The 17,033-nt window shown below is 26.5% G+C and overlaps 1 protein-coding gene and 1 long non-coding RNA gene across 2 annotated transcripts; one reads left to right on the top strand and one right to left on the bottom strand.

Moving 5' to 3' along the window:
• The first annotated feature begins 4,611 nt into the window (after positions 1 to 4,611).
• Positions 4,612 to 5,443, top strand: LOC124933663. The gene is made up of 3 exons (XR_007099028.1): positions 4,612 to 4,738; positions 4,838 to 4,877; positions 5,321 to 5,443. It is a non-coding gene; the product is annotated as an uncharacterized LOC124933663 (long non-coding RNA).
• Positions 5,444 to 8,961: 3,518 nt separating this feature from the next.
• LOC124936161 lies at positions 8,962 to 11,106 on the bottom strand. The gene is made up of 7 exons (XM_047476628.1): positions 10,827 to 11,106; positions 10,646 to 10,692; positions 10,203 to 10,314; positions 9,932 to 10,106; positions 9,596 to 9,725; positions 9,347 to 9,523; positions 8,962 to 9,261 (listed from the first exon to the last, which is right to left on the bottom strand). Exons 1-7 carry the CDS (start codon positions 10,981 to 10,983, stop codon positions 9,100 to 9,102), a joined length of 960 nt encoding a protein of 319 aa, XP_047332584.1. The 5' UTR covers positions 10,984 to 11,106; the 3' UTR covers positions 8,962 to 9,099.
• Between the last annotated feature and the right edge of the window lie 5,927 nt (positions 11,107 to 17,033).

Below are 17,033 nucleotides of genomic sequence, written 5' to 3'. Positions count from 1 at the left end.
CTTTGTAAAATTAATTAGGACATGTATAGAACCTAATAGAGGGTAACAAAAAGTTTAGGTTTGGGGGCTAACTACCTTATTTGATTTTGTCATATATATATATATATATATATATATATATATATATATATATATATATATATATATATATATATATATATATATATATATATATATATATTATATTTGATAAGATAGAAATTAAACATTAATTCTTTAAGAAGTTAATGATATTATATAACAGGATTTAAAACCAATTTAAAACACATTTCTTCCATTTGTTTGCATTAGGGCTTAGAAATATATTTGAAAACTAAACTTAAACCTTGTAATAAAAAATAAAAATAAAAACAAAGTTGTATCTAGTAGGTACCTCACTCTTTTCACATTTCTACATATTTTCTTTAAATTATGGTTAAATCACATGATTATAATTAATTACCCCATTCCTCAATTTTGTTATCCAATAAATATATTAATATTAGTTAATAATTCCATTTAAGACTTATTCAAGGTAAAGGGAACATAACAAATTTAAGAATCTCGACTTGAATTTGAAGGGTTCAAACTTTCAGAGTTCTATTAAATTTATTTAAAAATAATTATTATATCTACTATTTATATTTAGACTATTTTGTGTGAAGAATTTATATGGATATAAATATGACTAATTATAAATTAAAATTTATTATTTTATTTAAAAATATTATATATATATATTTGATAACCTGCACAACTGAATTTTGCAGTTCCTGATAACCTGTTATGTAAAAAAAGAAAAAGAAAGGAAGAACAGTTCTTTTTGAAGCTTGTTTGATGTATGATATTTTAGTTTTATTCTTTTAATGTTTTTCAAAATTAACATATTATTTAATTTATTAAAAAATAATTCAAATTCATTTTATTAAAAAAATTATAAAGAATTTATTTTTTTATTAAATTAATCAATTAAAATATCAAAATACTTTTATTAAATTAATTTCTTTTTTATAAAAAAGAAAACATAAACAAAATAAAAAGAAGAAGAAAAAAAAAAGTAAAAATCAAACAAGTTTGTTTAAAAAAATTGCATTCCATTATAAAAACAAAACAGTGATAATCTTAAATAGAGAGTGCAAAAGTATAAAGACAGGGTCTTATAGCACGCCACCAGTAGGTGAAAGACGTCATAATAATCTCTAGTAGAGCTATGTTCAGTTTTTATTTCAAAATATTAAATTAAATTTATTTTTATTATATATTTATGTCATTTTTTACCCAAACTTATAATCACATCTTCATTTTATATATATATATATATATATATATATATATATATATATATATATATATATATATATATATGTTAGGATTTGAAATATTTAAATAATTTAAATAAATAAAAAAATAATGATTATTAATGATTTTGAAAAGTTAATAATTATTTTTAATAAAAAAAAATAAAAAGTATTATTATATAAAAAAAATTAATTTAAAATATAAGATATTTTAATATTTAAATTGAGTAATGTAATAAATGAGGGGAGCAAAATGATGTTTGAATTTATTTGGGTTATTTAAATAATACAAGTCGAATAAGGCTTAAATCATGAAGATAATTTAAATTAAAGATATTTTTTTTATATAATTTAAGTATTTGAATAGTAATAATTATTTAACATTTTAATTAGGTGGACACTTATTTTTTTATAAAAATATTTATAGTTATTAAAATATAAAGAATATTTTAATGTTTAAATTAATGAATTTAATTATTTAAGTTATTTAAATAATTACAAAATAACAAATCCTAAAAGTATGGCTTCTCATTATTAGTTTTTTTTTTTATAAAAATCGTTTCTCAAAGTAGAACTCCTCAGGTTAAATTTTTTTATTTAAATTGTTTCTATAAGTAGGACTTCTCATGTTAATTTTTTATTAAAATTGTTTCTAATTTATATGATAGGTAATAAATATGAATTAACTTGCTACATTATCTAATATAATAAGAGAAAAAATAATTTATTCAAAAATAACTCATAACCAAACACCTCTGTTGTATCAGTTTGGCAAATTAATAAAAAGAAAATATAACTGGTATATTTTTTATTTTAAAATTTAATATTATCTTATAGTCATATATAGGAAACCTAACAATTTTAGGCGTTTTTAACAATAATAAATAAATAAATATATAGAGAAATGATTAGGTGAGGGAATTTGGTGAGGGAATGACGTGGCATAATTTTATTCGCTGAAAAAATCAAATAATTTCTTTCTTTTCTCTCTTTCCTCCTACTTTTACCTTTTCCAACCAATGAAGGTGATGCCACGTCATTCCCTCACCAAATTCCCTTATTAAATGACTACGGTTGCCTGTATTTATTAAAGTAATTTAATAATTTTAAAAAACCTATATTTTCTAAGGACAGGCAGACAGAGACATTTATTAAAATAATTTAATAATTTTCAAATAACCTACATTTTTTCACATAATTTTAACTAAAAATCACAATAATCTAATTATTAATTAAAATAGATTTGATTTTTCAATATTTTTTCTTCTATTTTACATTAATATCCTGTAAATCATTTGATTAAATAATTAAAATTCTCAAAATCATTAATCCAAATGTAAGTTATTTACATAATTTCTATAAAGAAAAAATCTAAATTTTAAATAATAATTTATATTTCAAAAATTAAATAACATTCTAACTATAACTTAATTAATATATATATATATATATATATTATAATTTATAAATATTTTATCATATAAACTTTGGTCTAATTTGATTTAATTTTTGAACATAAACAAGTCAGTTTAAATAATAAGTTAGAGGAATTAAGAGATTAAAAATTATTAGTATATTTTTTTTATAATGTCTTAATTTAATATTAGGTTATTTGAATTTTTAATTGGTTAAATTATTATAATATTTAAATTTATAAAATTAAAATATTATTTTTAAAATAGCTTAAATTTAAATGATAAAAGTTAAAAGAAAAAAGGGATAACATGAAGCATATAACGGGAATTTGCATTTATCATCTCTTCCTTATTGTACCAAGTGATTTTTTCTTACTACTATACCCACCACAAATCCTAATTCGGGGATTTTGTTCTTACTACCAACCCTACTCTGTTAGGTTTTTAAGAATCTTTGTTGGGGACACGTTATACTAATCTTTTTTTAAAAAAAATAAAAAAAATAATAATTTTTTTAAATAAAATTATATAAATAAAATTTTTAATATTACATATATAAATAATAATATATTACAAATTTATATTATTATAAACAAATAAAATAAAAACTCTAATATAAAAAATAAAAAAATATATATTAGTGATATTATATATTTAATTGTATTTGTTATTATTGAGGATAAAATTTTGATGATATTTCATCCAGAAACAGTTTGAGTTTAAACGAGGAACTATGAGGGTGGAATAGGGCCGGCCCTAGGTAAGTCCGACAAGTCTTTGGGTTAGGGGAGCTCACAGCCCATTTATTAAAAATAGTAAGGTTTTAATTAAATATATTGTTATTTTCAATATAAAATATTGTAGTTTAATGGTTCTATATGAAAATTTAAAAATTTTATTTGGTTATCGGTTCAAACTTCACCAAAAACCATTTTTATTAAAATATTTAACTCAACCTAGGGCAACAAAAAATTATCGAGCTTTTTTTTAACGGGATCGACTTTGAGTGAAATGTAATGTTAGTTCTCTTTTAATTCAGAAATAAAAATTGCTGATATAAAATATGATTTGTAAGATAACTTAAATAATAAAAGTAATTTCAAATTAGAATAATAAGATGAGGCATAAGACACATTTATCGTTTCTTCCCTATTTTACTAGTAATTTTTTTCTTACTATTATACCTATCATATTCTAGTTCAGATTTTTTTTCCTACTACCATCCCAACAATTATAAAATATAAAAACTAAATAAATAAACTGATTATATTATATATTTAATTGTATTTATTATACATTCCAATACCATGCATTTCTAATCAACCACTACTAAAATTAGAAAAAAAAAAAAAAAACACAAGATATACTGATTATAATTGTTATCTAGTTTCAAAAGACTAAACATCACATATTGTATTCTCATTTAAAATATTTTAAATAAAATTTAAAATTATGATTTAAGGATAGACTAACTTTTCTATTTAAAAATAATAATTTAATTAATTTAATGATTAAAAATATATATAATGAGATCGTTCGATTTTGAATAATAATAAAGACTTTCATTGTATAATAATAATAAAAAATAAAGGTCAAAAAGCATAAACAGCAGCTTGGCAGTAGAATATATACATGATCAAATTTCATATTTTTGATGATTTCAGTTTTTCCTCTGCAGGAAGCAAAGAAGAAAAAGAAAGAAACTCTATTCAAGTGATCTTTCTTTCTTTTGAACGGCGGCGGCCGGAACGACGGTTAGTTCGCCGGAAAAGATGGGAAACGTGAGACAATACTTAAGGTCTAAAGTTCCTCGTCTGAAATGGACTCCTCATCTTCATCACTCTTTCCTTCAAGCCATTCAAACACTCGGCGGTCAACACAGTAATTATTTAATTCTTTCTTCTTCTGCAGATCTCCATCATTTATATATATATATATATATTGGGTTTTGATTATAATTAATTTGCAGAAGCAACTCCAAAGCTTCTTCTTCACTTGATGAATGTAAAAGGGCTTACAATTTCTCATATCAAAAGCCATCTTCAGGTCACTTTATCTGTTAAACCCATCATGATCATGTAATAAAGATTGTAACTTTATTGTGTTTTGTCTTATTGGGGTTAATATATAATTTGTTATAAACAGATGTATAGAAGTATGAAGAGTGATATGATCAACCCACAAGGTAAGTTGTCTATAGTAATGTTCCCAACATTTCAATTGATGTTCTTTATGGATTTGGAATTGGATTTAGATCTGACCAGAAATTGTAAATAAATTAGTGATCCATCAAAGCTAATTGGAAATTTGGCAAAAAAAGTTTGTTCTTTTTATTGGTAGGATGCAATTATTTTAAAATGTTGTTTCCAAGGTCTTGTTCAATCATGATGGTTATTTGTAATCTTTATTATAACTCAATTGAAAATATGTCTTGCTTAAATTTCTTTGTTAGACTATTCAAATTATCATTAATATATTTGTTTTAATCATTCAATAATATTGGAACAAGTTTTTTTAGAAATAATCTACTTTTTTTATTGAAATAACTCAATATTGAACAAGACCCAAATGGACCTTAGGGTTATCATTTTAGTTTTAGTTTTGACCTAAATGTGTGTTTTTCATCAGATAAGAGTTGTTCCACCAAGAAAAGAAAACAATTTGTTATGGATGAAGATGAAGAGAATGATATTGTGAGGAGGAGATACACATATTCTTCACTCATGCAAGAATCAGATTCCAATTTCTTTACTACAAAAAGGTAAGATTTATTATTATTATATATAGTAGACTTCATTGGTTTATTTTTATAAAATTTAATTGTTTTAATTAATATAATATTTTTATTTAAATTTTATAAATGTAAAGAAAGAACAATTTGGTATTTGATTCATGGTTGAAAAAAATGTTATATGAAAGATTTGATGGATCTTTTGGATGTTTGTTGGTTAGGGTTTATTTTAATAAGAATTTAATGGATGTTTGATTTTGAAAAAGGGAATTTTTATAATAAAAAATATTTTAAATGAGAAATTTTATTATTTTTTTTAATTAAATTTACATCATGTCATTCTCTCCCTCAATCATTTCTCTTATTAAACTAATTTAAGATTTAAAATTAAAATTTACTTTGATTTTTTTTAAACTAAAAAATAAATAAAAAACCTAAAATACAAAGATCAAATAAGCTATGATTATATTTTTTTTTGTTTTGTTGTAATAATAATATATAAAATTTATTGTGTATAGTGATGGTGGAATAGAGACAATTTCAGAGGACAAAGAAAGGCTGAAGAAATGCGGCCAAAGACAGAGAATATCATTATTATTATTATTATGCGATCGGATTAATTCAGTCACCAATCCGTACACTTTTCATGATTACTCTTCTGAGCTGCCCACGGCTGACAAAACTGGTGGTGCTCCTCCACTTTCTCCGGCCATGTCTGCCGCCGACGACGTCCCAAAGCCGATCTGTCTCCTTCCACATCATCCATTGGATAATCCATCTCTCCATCTCCACAAGGTAAGCTATTGCATAATAATTTCATACAATCATTTATAAACATATACATTTTACGTTTTAACATATTATTTTTCCCTATAACCCTTTTTTCTAATTGAATAAATTGGAACGAATAAGTAGAATATAAGCTGAATTATATATAATGTATAAGCCGAAAGTTAGGGGCTTTTGAGGAAATGAGATTTTGGGTTTTTCTCGAAAAATTAAGGATGAAATTAAAAGAAAAATTAATTTTTAAATTATTAGGATTAAAATACCTTATTCAAATATGTCTTTTATTAACATGAAAGAAAGTATTTAAGTAGAGAATAATTTTACTATTTAAATTAATTAAATAAATAATATATTTGTTAGATTTTGAGATAAAATTATATTTTATCCTAATAAATAATTTTTTTCCTAATTTAAATCATTTTCAAATATACTTTTTAATATTACATTTGACTGATGAAAAAATCATTATCATTTATTTTGAAAAAAAAAATAAAAAAATAATTTCTCTCTCATAATAACATATGTGTGGACAGACAGACACTACAGAAGCAATTTGTACTTTTGTGCCTCTTTTTTGTTACACTTTTCTTACAAAAACCCACCTAATTTTACAAAGAGATAAAAGACTAATTATACATAAAAAATAAAATATTGTATGTTTTCAAAAGTTTTATCTCTAGGGGTTTTGAATATCCATAGATATTTGATTTGCTTATTTTCAAATAGTTTTAAGAGCTTGTTTGATGATCTGTAAATTTGGGGGGTTTTAATTGGTTTTATAGAAAAATAATTTAGGTTATTTGATTTTTTTATCCTTTTTAACCTATAACATTTTTAGTGAGAATGAAATATGATATCTTTAAAGGCTCATATGTTCACTAGTGGGGTTATTTGGACATCAAACAAGTTCCTAAGTTCCTCTCTTTTTTTTATCTTTTCTATTTGTCTTTTCTTAGTGTCCTTTTCTAATAAAATTATTTTGGTAGAGATTGAGTAGTTTGGTGGGAATGTTAAGTGACCTAAAAATTGACTTTTTTTTATTTATTTAATTTCTTTTTGTTTCTTTTCACCATTCTCACAAAGTTATACATGACTTTAGCATAAAATAAGAAGAAAAAAAATCTCAAAGAGGTCGAATAATTCAAATAATTTAATTGTGTATTTTACACATGTCTTAAATTAAAAGTAAAGATTACGATTTTGGGAAGTCGAATTAACTTGAACAATTGTTATTGATATTTCTATCGTCTAGTTTGCGAAGTTAGACGAAGAAGAAGCCTCCTCGCACTGTGAACTATCTTTGTCACTTTCATTGCATCGTCCATCGTCGGCTCAAAGTGCTGCTTCTTCAATAAGCAGCGACATTATCGAATCTATTGCCCTTCACTCTAGTGATTCTTCGCCACAAAATCAAAGTATTAACTTGGATCTCTCTATTGCTCGTTGTAGTTCATAATATATTTATTTTTGCTTTTTCTACTCTGAAAAAAAAAACGAGTTTTGTATGAATGAGATCCCTTGGTATGTAGTAGCACTAGTTGCATTTTGGAATAGAGTTGATTTCTTATTGAAAAGAAACCATTTGTTGTTTACAAGACAAATTGCCTTTTAGCTCATTAATTATTATGTAATTTTTTTTACCAATATTAATTTTATATAATTTATTAAACTTTTTGGCAATTTGGAAGGTTAGTTTATTAGTTATAATCTTTTTAATTGGTTTAAAATTATTTTATGACTCATTTAATATTAAACACAAATTATTATATATATAAATTAGATTAAATATTATAGTTAAGTTGGAAAATAAGAAAAAATTATACAAATATATTTTAGCCAAACCAATCAATATATTCAATTATATACATGTAGTAATTCTGTTGTACTAATAAACTAAATTTAAAATAATTAATTAAACAAAATTAATTATAAAACACTAACATAAATTATAATAGTAATTTTAAACATTTTTTTTTGTTAAACATAGTCATAGAAAATGTCTATAAATATTATTAATAATAAATAGTAATTATTTAAAATAAAAATTTGAACTAACTAATGTGACCATTTTTTTTAATAAAATTGATTAATAAATCAGATAATAAACACTTAAATAAAAATATATATATATATATATATATATCAATCTTAATTAAAAACAAAACTTAAAAAATCAACATTTTCTTCACAACATTATATTATTTCGAGTACAAATTAGAACTATGGTTTATATACTTCTATAATATATTAATTTTTTTATTATATCAAAATTCTATATCTAACTAATAAATTACTTAAAATGATTAGATATTTATAAATTTGTATAATTGAGAATTTACACACAAACCCATAAATTTACTTTAAAAAATATTAATTATATATTATTATTTAAATATATAATTAAATGTAAACTTAATTTTAAAAAATAATAATAAACCAATAATACTAAAAAAAAAAATTATAATTACAAAATCAGTTACATTTGTTCATTTATTTGAATCAATAATCATTATTTTGAATATGTAAATATAAATTTAATTTATTTCAATATAATTTATAAACTCATAAAGCCACAAATTTAAAATTGAATTGTAAAAATTTTAATTGTCTTGTTCTAAACCAATATGGGATAGTGTTAGTATATATAATGAACAGACAATCCATTTGAATAATAAGCTTTACCCTAACCAAGCAGATAATTTGGAAAAACCTCATAAACATTTCCATTTAAAATCTTTCAAAATCCTACACAAATATATCACAATTCTATTACAAAAACCAAAAAAATAAAATTCCAAAAGTACAAAATAAATAGGCTTGTAGCAAACAAAAACAATATGGGTAATCTTTTAGGTAGTGTCTAGTCTATAACTATTGTCTTCAAACCCTACTTCACATCACCCTTCTTAACATCATCAGAGACCAAAAGAGCCTTAATACAAAGTTTCGGTTTGGTCGTGACAAGAGTTCGAGGAAGAACCGAGACAGCAACCACCAAATTCCCAGTGGGTAGACCAGAAACAGGCAGCAGTTCAACTAAAACCGATAACTGCATTTCATCATGACTTAATCAGCAAAAAATCAATCATGATAATCAGACAAGATAAATGAGTGACTGAAAGAATGTTTTTCACCTCTGGATTTACTAAGTCTACAACAGCATCAGAGACCACATCCTTAACAGCGCCAGCCACGATAGAAAAACACTTATTTCTGTCTAATAAAGATAATTCCTCGGTTTCTATTGAAGTGTTTTTCGAAGATTTCCTTTCCTTTTCATCAAATCCTCTTCTGTTATACCCAACTGCAAACTATACCAATCGATTCTCCACTAAGAACAAGGCTTTTTGAAAAGCAGTTTATTAAGAGAAATTAGCATGTACCTTCATAATAGGTTGGGAAGACATCTGTCTACCGTTTACAAACTTTTTTACGAGCTTTGTAACTGTATCATGAAGTTCCTTTTCGTTTAGGCAAGAAGTTGTTTGGATTGGGAAAATGCGGTTGCACCAACTGAAACAAAGCATTCAAAAGTTATGATAGAAACATTTTCTGTTTATGAATCTGACTAAGTTTTGTTTCCTAGATCCACACATCTAGATGATCTCATCTGTTTAAACATCAGAAGATATTCATAGTTTAAACTGATTTACAGAGGATTATCCAGGGCGAGGTGTACTGTATAAAGGAAAATGAGACAAAAAGGGAAAAAGACATACAGAAGCGGACTCAAGCTTCCAGATTCAAGAGCATTATCAATAGCTGATACAATCTGGACAACATCACAAGAGTTTTCTTGTGGGAGCGTAAAGAGAAGCAAACCACTCCTTATTAGCTTCACAAGTGATAGAGCTGAAACATTTTTTATGGTCTTGTCTGACACACATGAATCATCTGGAAAATTTATATGTTATCAGGATTCAAATACAAATAAAAGACTTAATTAGATCCTTGGAAATGATAAGGGGTGCTTTTCAATGATATTGATACCTTCCAAGTTCACTCCAGCATCATCAACGCAAATTTTCCTTTTCTTAGATGCTACATCTATGTCATTTCTATTCAAATCTTCGGAGTTGCAGCCACTACAAATATCAATATACTGTAAACAGAACAACAAATATGTTTCAGAAAATTTCAATCCTTTCTTCGAGTTTAGGTCTAATTTCTATTAATTTTTTCATCTTTCTTTTTTTAGAAAGCTAGCAAATCCCCACTTCAATTTAGGGTATTCTTAGTGGGAATCAATCCTGAAATCTTTAGTCTCTTAACCAAGACTCTTTCCAATTGAAATCAAGTTTAATCAAGATATAGACTTTACATCAGCTTAATTAAGTACTTTTGATTCCATAATTCACTTATTATTGGGAACCCATGAAAAAGAAAGCATTAACAAAGAATAAAAATGACAAATTTAGATAAAAAAAAAAAACCTTCTGAAGAATGGAGATAGCTTCCTTTGTGGCACTCTTCTCTCTTTCTGCAATAACCAACAGATCAACAAATCCCAAAAACTGATTAAATGACAGTCTACATGAGCAGGACAAGAACTGAAACGAACAAAAATGGAACTTGAACTAAGACAATGAACATTGAGAGAGATAGGAATCTCACTGAAGGGACAGGTGACAAGGAATCCAGAATGAGAATGTTGTAGGAGGGATGAAGGAGCTTTATAATCAAAACGAGGGAGAGTAATTACAGAAGAATGTTGCTCCCATGGCTTCATTTCCCCTTTCATTTCTGAACCTACAATTTGTTCTTCGGCCATAATGAGAAGCTCAGTTAGTTGTCTTCTTAATGATAGATCACGCCTCCGTTGGCTTTCGTCGGAAAACACAAGTAGAAGAGCAGTTTCCGATTGCTAGCCGGTGCCGGAACCCTAATTGACAAAGAGTTATTTCGTTTGGCTTGTTAAGATGATTATTGTTTAATTATTATTATTTGTTTGGGCCACACCAGGTTTTGGGTCATCTCAATTGGCCCATTTCTAAAATTTAGATATGACTTGTACATTTTAATTTATTTATTTTTGCTGAAAAAGAATAGAAAATATGTATTATATATGTTAATCTGGATGGGAAGAATTCAATTTCACATCAAAACCCACTTATTCTTTTTTTATTTTTTATTTATAAATGGTGGTACATAATAGGAATAATACCCACAAAATTAGCCTATTCAGCAAATATGTAATATTAATAACTAACAACGAAATAAAGAGTTCATATCATTTTTGTTGTTAGAAATTTTGGGAGTTAAAGATTTCATCAAAGATCTCGTTCTTTGGATAAAGCGTTATTTACGGTGAAATTTTTACGAATAATATATGCATGAAAATAAGTTGTATTATGATTAGTTATTGTCGTATGTGTCACGAGAATATTGAATCGATCTCATTTATTTTTGCACTATCGATGAGTGACTTGTACCCATAGTCTTTTGTGGAGTATCAATAGGATTCATTGGGTGATATCCGAGTGTTTGGGTAGTTATTAAAAAATTTGGATTGATGCGACTAATATGACATATCTACAGAACTGGGTTACCATCCAAATTAATTATTTTTTGGTGGACTATCTGGTTGGATAGAAATCGTCGAACTTTTACTGATCGTAGTCGTCTGATGTGTATCATTCATAATGTTATTATTATGATATTTTCTGAGATTTATTCCGGAAAGTCGGTAGAGTCCATTGAGGAGTTAATCGTTCTTCTTGGAGAATTACGAGTTCGATAACATATTGAGTAACGCTTGCTATTTTATTTATTTATTTATTTTCTTTTTATGTAATGTTTTGTTGTTGTACTTAAACGATTTTTATCATTTTTAATATACATAAATATTTTTAAAAAAATAAAAAAATAACATTGAAAAATGTCTCCCATTTAATTTACGTGGCTAAAAGACAATATCAACTGTAACTAGACCCGTTGCTATACTTGCCGCTAATCCTAACTACCTCGCTTTTTTTTTGTCATCTCATTTACAAATTTTTTTTTTCCAAATAACCTATTTTTTATTAACAATTTTTTTTTTTTAAAAAAAAATTATAAAAATTCTAAATTGACTCAAAATTAAAGTTCTAGTTGATAGCCCATGAGCTCCTTGGGATCGCATCTAGGCCGATTCTGATCGTCATAAACTAAATACAAAAGGCAACTAAGTAAAACCTTGAATAGTATAAGTCTAATTAAACGAGTAATCATGCCATTAGTTAAAATTATTTTATCGATGGAAACTTAAGGTTGTTAAAATCCATTTTATCGCAGTAGAAAGAACAATATAACCACGATATATATTATCTGCCATTAGTTAAAGTTATTTTTAACGGCGTAAAGAAACTTTTAACAGAAGAAAATAATGTCATTAAAAAATTGGGAAGAATGCCAATTTTACACACCAAGTTGTAAGAAAGTGTCAAATTTACTTATTAAGTATCAAAATTCCATTTATATGTATGAACTTGTCAAAAAGTGTCAAATATATTTAAAATAACAGAAATGTTAAACGGTGTTAAAATTTTTGCCACATATAATATCCACATATTTTTTATTTTTTTAAATTGACATTACTTTAATTATTTTTTATTCAAACAAAACATTAAAATATTTTCTTATTTATTTTATCTTTCTTTACCCTCACAACTTACCATTTTCTATAAATATTTCTCTCTTCATTTCTTCATCTATGAGTAATTTTATTATTAATTTTATTACCTTGATTCGACAATGTCCGCTAATGGCGACAATGATTTAGGGTTCGACTAATGAAGATTTTGGCCACAACGTCTATGATTTAGGAATCGGCCAACAAAAACTTCCACCAACGATGATGACTATTTAAAGTTTAGTTAGGGAGCATTTGGAGGTTAGAAGAAGGTAAAAATCCAAAAGAACTTGAGTTAATCAAAGAGAGAAAAATTAGAAAAAAATGGAGAGTTGTGGAGGGATGAGAGAGAAAGTAAAAATAAGTTTTGTTTAAATGGAAAAATAATTAAAATAATGTCAATTTAAAAAAATAAAAAATATGTGGATATTACATGTGGCAAAAATTTTAACACCGTTTAACATTTCTGTTATTTTAAATATATTTGACACTTTTTGACAAATTCATACATATAAATAGAATTTTATACTTAATAAGTAAATTTGACACATTCCTACAACTTGGTGTGTAAAATTGACATTCTTCCCTTAAAAAATTGTTTTGTACACCTTGAAAGACCAATTAGACGGTAAACACTTAACATTAAATCTTTAACGCAATAATATTAACATTAGTAAAGACTTTACAAAATTCTCAAACTATAATAAATTAAACAAAAAATTTATCGTCGTTAATGATTATTAATCAATGTCATGATAAATAACATTAACGAGGAGTTTATAAAGATCATTTTCTAGTAGTATTCCGTGATAGATGTTGTTTAAGCACAATGACGATAGTTGTGAATTTCTATGTATGAATTCGAGGCAATAAAGAAAAAACAAACTTGTCACGGGGCCTTGGATTCCTATCCAAGAGCAAGATAAAGTTTCACTTGTAAGAGAAGTCACAATTAACAACATTGGTTTTTTTGTTTCACATGAACAAATGAAAAACTTCTCACTATAAAAAATAAAAATTATACATTCAATAACTTGAGAGAATTATACATTTTTACCATGGACATGTTATATTCGAATAAAAGTGAATTAATGTTTTTTTTACTAAGCTTAATGTGATGGGACTTAGAGAATTTTGGACTTAAGTCATAAAACAATATCAGAAAAAGTTGAGTGGGGGTTATAGTTTGTCAAATCAAATAAATATAACGTGACATGTTGGTGAATATAAGTGGTCAATTGAAGAATAATTCATTCATATATATACTTGCTACTATTTCACCCATTTGGCATTTACATATAATTCATGACCTATATCCATAAATCTCTCAATGTTGTTTTTAAATTAATCGATTAAGCGTACCAAACATATAACAATGACATTGTTAATTAATAATCTCTATACGCAATTACCGAATAAGGTTAAACAAACTAACCCTAAGCAAAGTGTCCCATTTTGTCTATGAGTGCCGAGTACTTCTTATGACTTAATTCTCACATCACTTTGCCAACGCCATCTTATGGATCTTTGCTCTTAATGAAAGTGGACAATTTGTTTGTAACCGATCACTTTAATTCAATACAAACAAACTATAAAATAACACATTTTTATTTGTCTTTTTAGGTATACAATTCATTTCATTGGTTCATAATTCATAAGAAGCTATAAAACCCGTAAAAAAAATGTAAAAACCACCGCCTTTTACTTATTTACAAGATTGGGTAAAAGAAGATATTGTATTCTTTTTTGTTATGAAGGAAAGAGAGATGTTAAAAAATAGTAAGGTTTGTCACGCAATTATGTGTGGTGTGGGTTAAGGTGTCAATATAAGTATGTATATATTATAATTGATTTTTTTTTTTCCAATTTAATGACTATAGTTCTTAATATATTGCATGCCGCGTTTAGTAGTATTTTTCTTACTTGAGGAAATTTATTCATTTGCAGCTGTTATTACTATAACTCATATTGTATAAAATGGAGCAAAAATTTCTTAGTCACGATCAAGTTGTTGTATCGTACAATGCACACAAGAATCTTTTCTTTATATATATATCATTTTAAAAAAGAAAATAAGTAACCCAATAGTTGATTCTATAAGATCTTGTTTGATATTTGTATTTGAGGGTTTTATCAAAAATTATATTTGATGAAAAAATAGATTATTTGAGTTTTTAATTAGTTGAATTATTATAATATTTTTTGTATTTAAAATTTATAAAAATAAAGTCAAAATATTTTAGTATATTAAATGATTTAATAGTTGAAAAAAATAGAATGAGAGAGTTGAATTTTGAATAAATATCTCATAGTGATAAAGATGATCAAACGAGTTTAGTGCTACAAAAATTTTGTGTTAATTGTAGGACATTTATTTATTTATATGTATATATACATTATAAACCAACATATAATTCATACAAAATATGAAGAAACTATTCACACCATACAAAACATATTAACCATGAAAACCATATGTGAATTGTGAATTGTAAATTGAAATTGAAATTTCTTTATCCAATTAAAAAATGATGGCTATGAGAAAAAAAGATGGAGAAAATTGTCCAATTCTATGCCTTATTCTCTATTTTGATCATTATCAATGATGGAATGACTGGATTCCTTGGAAATTTTTAGTGGCATTTACTATAGGGATCCTATTTCCACTCTTTTGTTCCCTATTGTAATGAAGACCTTTAACATAATCATGTTCATGGTTGAGATCTAGAGAGGAAACTATGGGTGTCCCATCTTTTGTTTCCTAGTGACACTCTTCCTAATGATCAAAACAAATATTTTGAGTTTAGCTGGAAGAAAAAAGAATTCTAGTTTTATTTGAAACATAAACATGCCTAAGTATCAACATTGACTGTGGATACCGTTACGTTTGAGGAATTCAAGAAAGGCTCTTTCCCTTTAATCTATGTAGGACACTAAAATTTGATTTACCCATAAAAAAATTCAAATAATTTTAAGTCTTTTATTTAACTTTCTGAAATTATAAATTAATCCAGGGATAAAAATAAAATAAAATAATTATTTTGAATAAATATTGTATTTATTTTAGATATGGAAGACAAAAAGTTGGAGAATGAAGTCATGCATATTATTAACAACTCGAATTATAGCATTCAGGACGAAGTGCTTGGATCGGTTCCAGGTGATGTTAATGTCATTCGTAATGAAGTACTTGAGACAATCCGGAGAGAAGTTCAAACGACGATCGACGCCTTCCGAAGGGAGATGATGGGGGATGCTCGAGGCAATCAAAGGTCGGATTGGGTGGAATGAAGGAGGGGAACTTCGAGGTGTGGCACCTCATCGAATAGATGTTCCCAAACTAACTCCATTCAAGGGCTCGAGGAGTGCAAGGAAAGTGGAGGACTTTCTATGGAACATGGAAATGTACTTTTGGACATCAAACATACTCGAGGATCGCATCAAGTTGAAAACGACACCATTCTTCCTAATAAAAATGGCGTTATTGTAGTGGAGGAGACGTGAAATAGACATTGAACGAGGCACATTAAAGATGGAAACATGGGAGGACTTCAAGCGTCAATTCTTCCCCGAAAATGCAGACTTCGAAGCTCGGAAGCGGCTAAGTCAACTTTCACACACCAAGTTCATCAAGGAGTATTTTAAAGAGTTTTAAGAATTGATGCTCGAGTTACCTAGTCTCACAGAACATGAAGCATTGTTCGCCTTTGTTAACGACCTAAAGACATGGACACAATTAGAGTTACAAAGGGATAAGGTGCAGAATGTCTCCGAGACAATTGTCGTTGTGAAGAGACTAATTGAGCTAAAACTGTCTATGGATAGGCCGAAGTTCAATAGAGACAACAATGAGAAAGGTGGGGGTGTTTGCCTACCCAAGAAGTGGCAGCCAAACAACAATTCGGGAAGGCAAATTCACGAATCGGGTAAGCCAAGAACTTGTCACATTTGTGGTGTTACCAACGACATAAAGTTCATGTGCCCATTCAAAGGTAAAAAGGTTGCGGCAGTTCGATAAACTAAGTCCTCCGATAAGAAAGAAAGGACTCAACTAGGATCCCTAAAACTTCTCAATGTTATTAAGGCTAGTGTCGTTGAGCCAATTAAGGGAGCAAAGAGGGGATCAATGTTCGTGGAGGCCTTGATCGGGGAAAAGCGTGTTCAATCACTATTCGATACTAGAGCTACCCACAACTTCATGCGTGAAGGAG

Source organism: Impatiens glandulifera, chromosome 4 (assembly GCF_907164915.1).
Source record: "Impatiens glandulifera chromosome 4, dImpGla2.1, whole genome shotgun sequence".
Lineage (NCBI taxonomy): Eukaryota > Viridiplantae > Streptophyta > Magnoliopsida > Ericales > Balsaminaceae > Impatiens > Impatiens glandulifera.
Note: the sequence above shows the minus strand (reverse complement) of the source record. Positions and strands in the feature narration are given on the sequence as shown.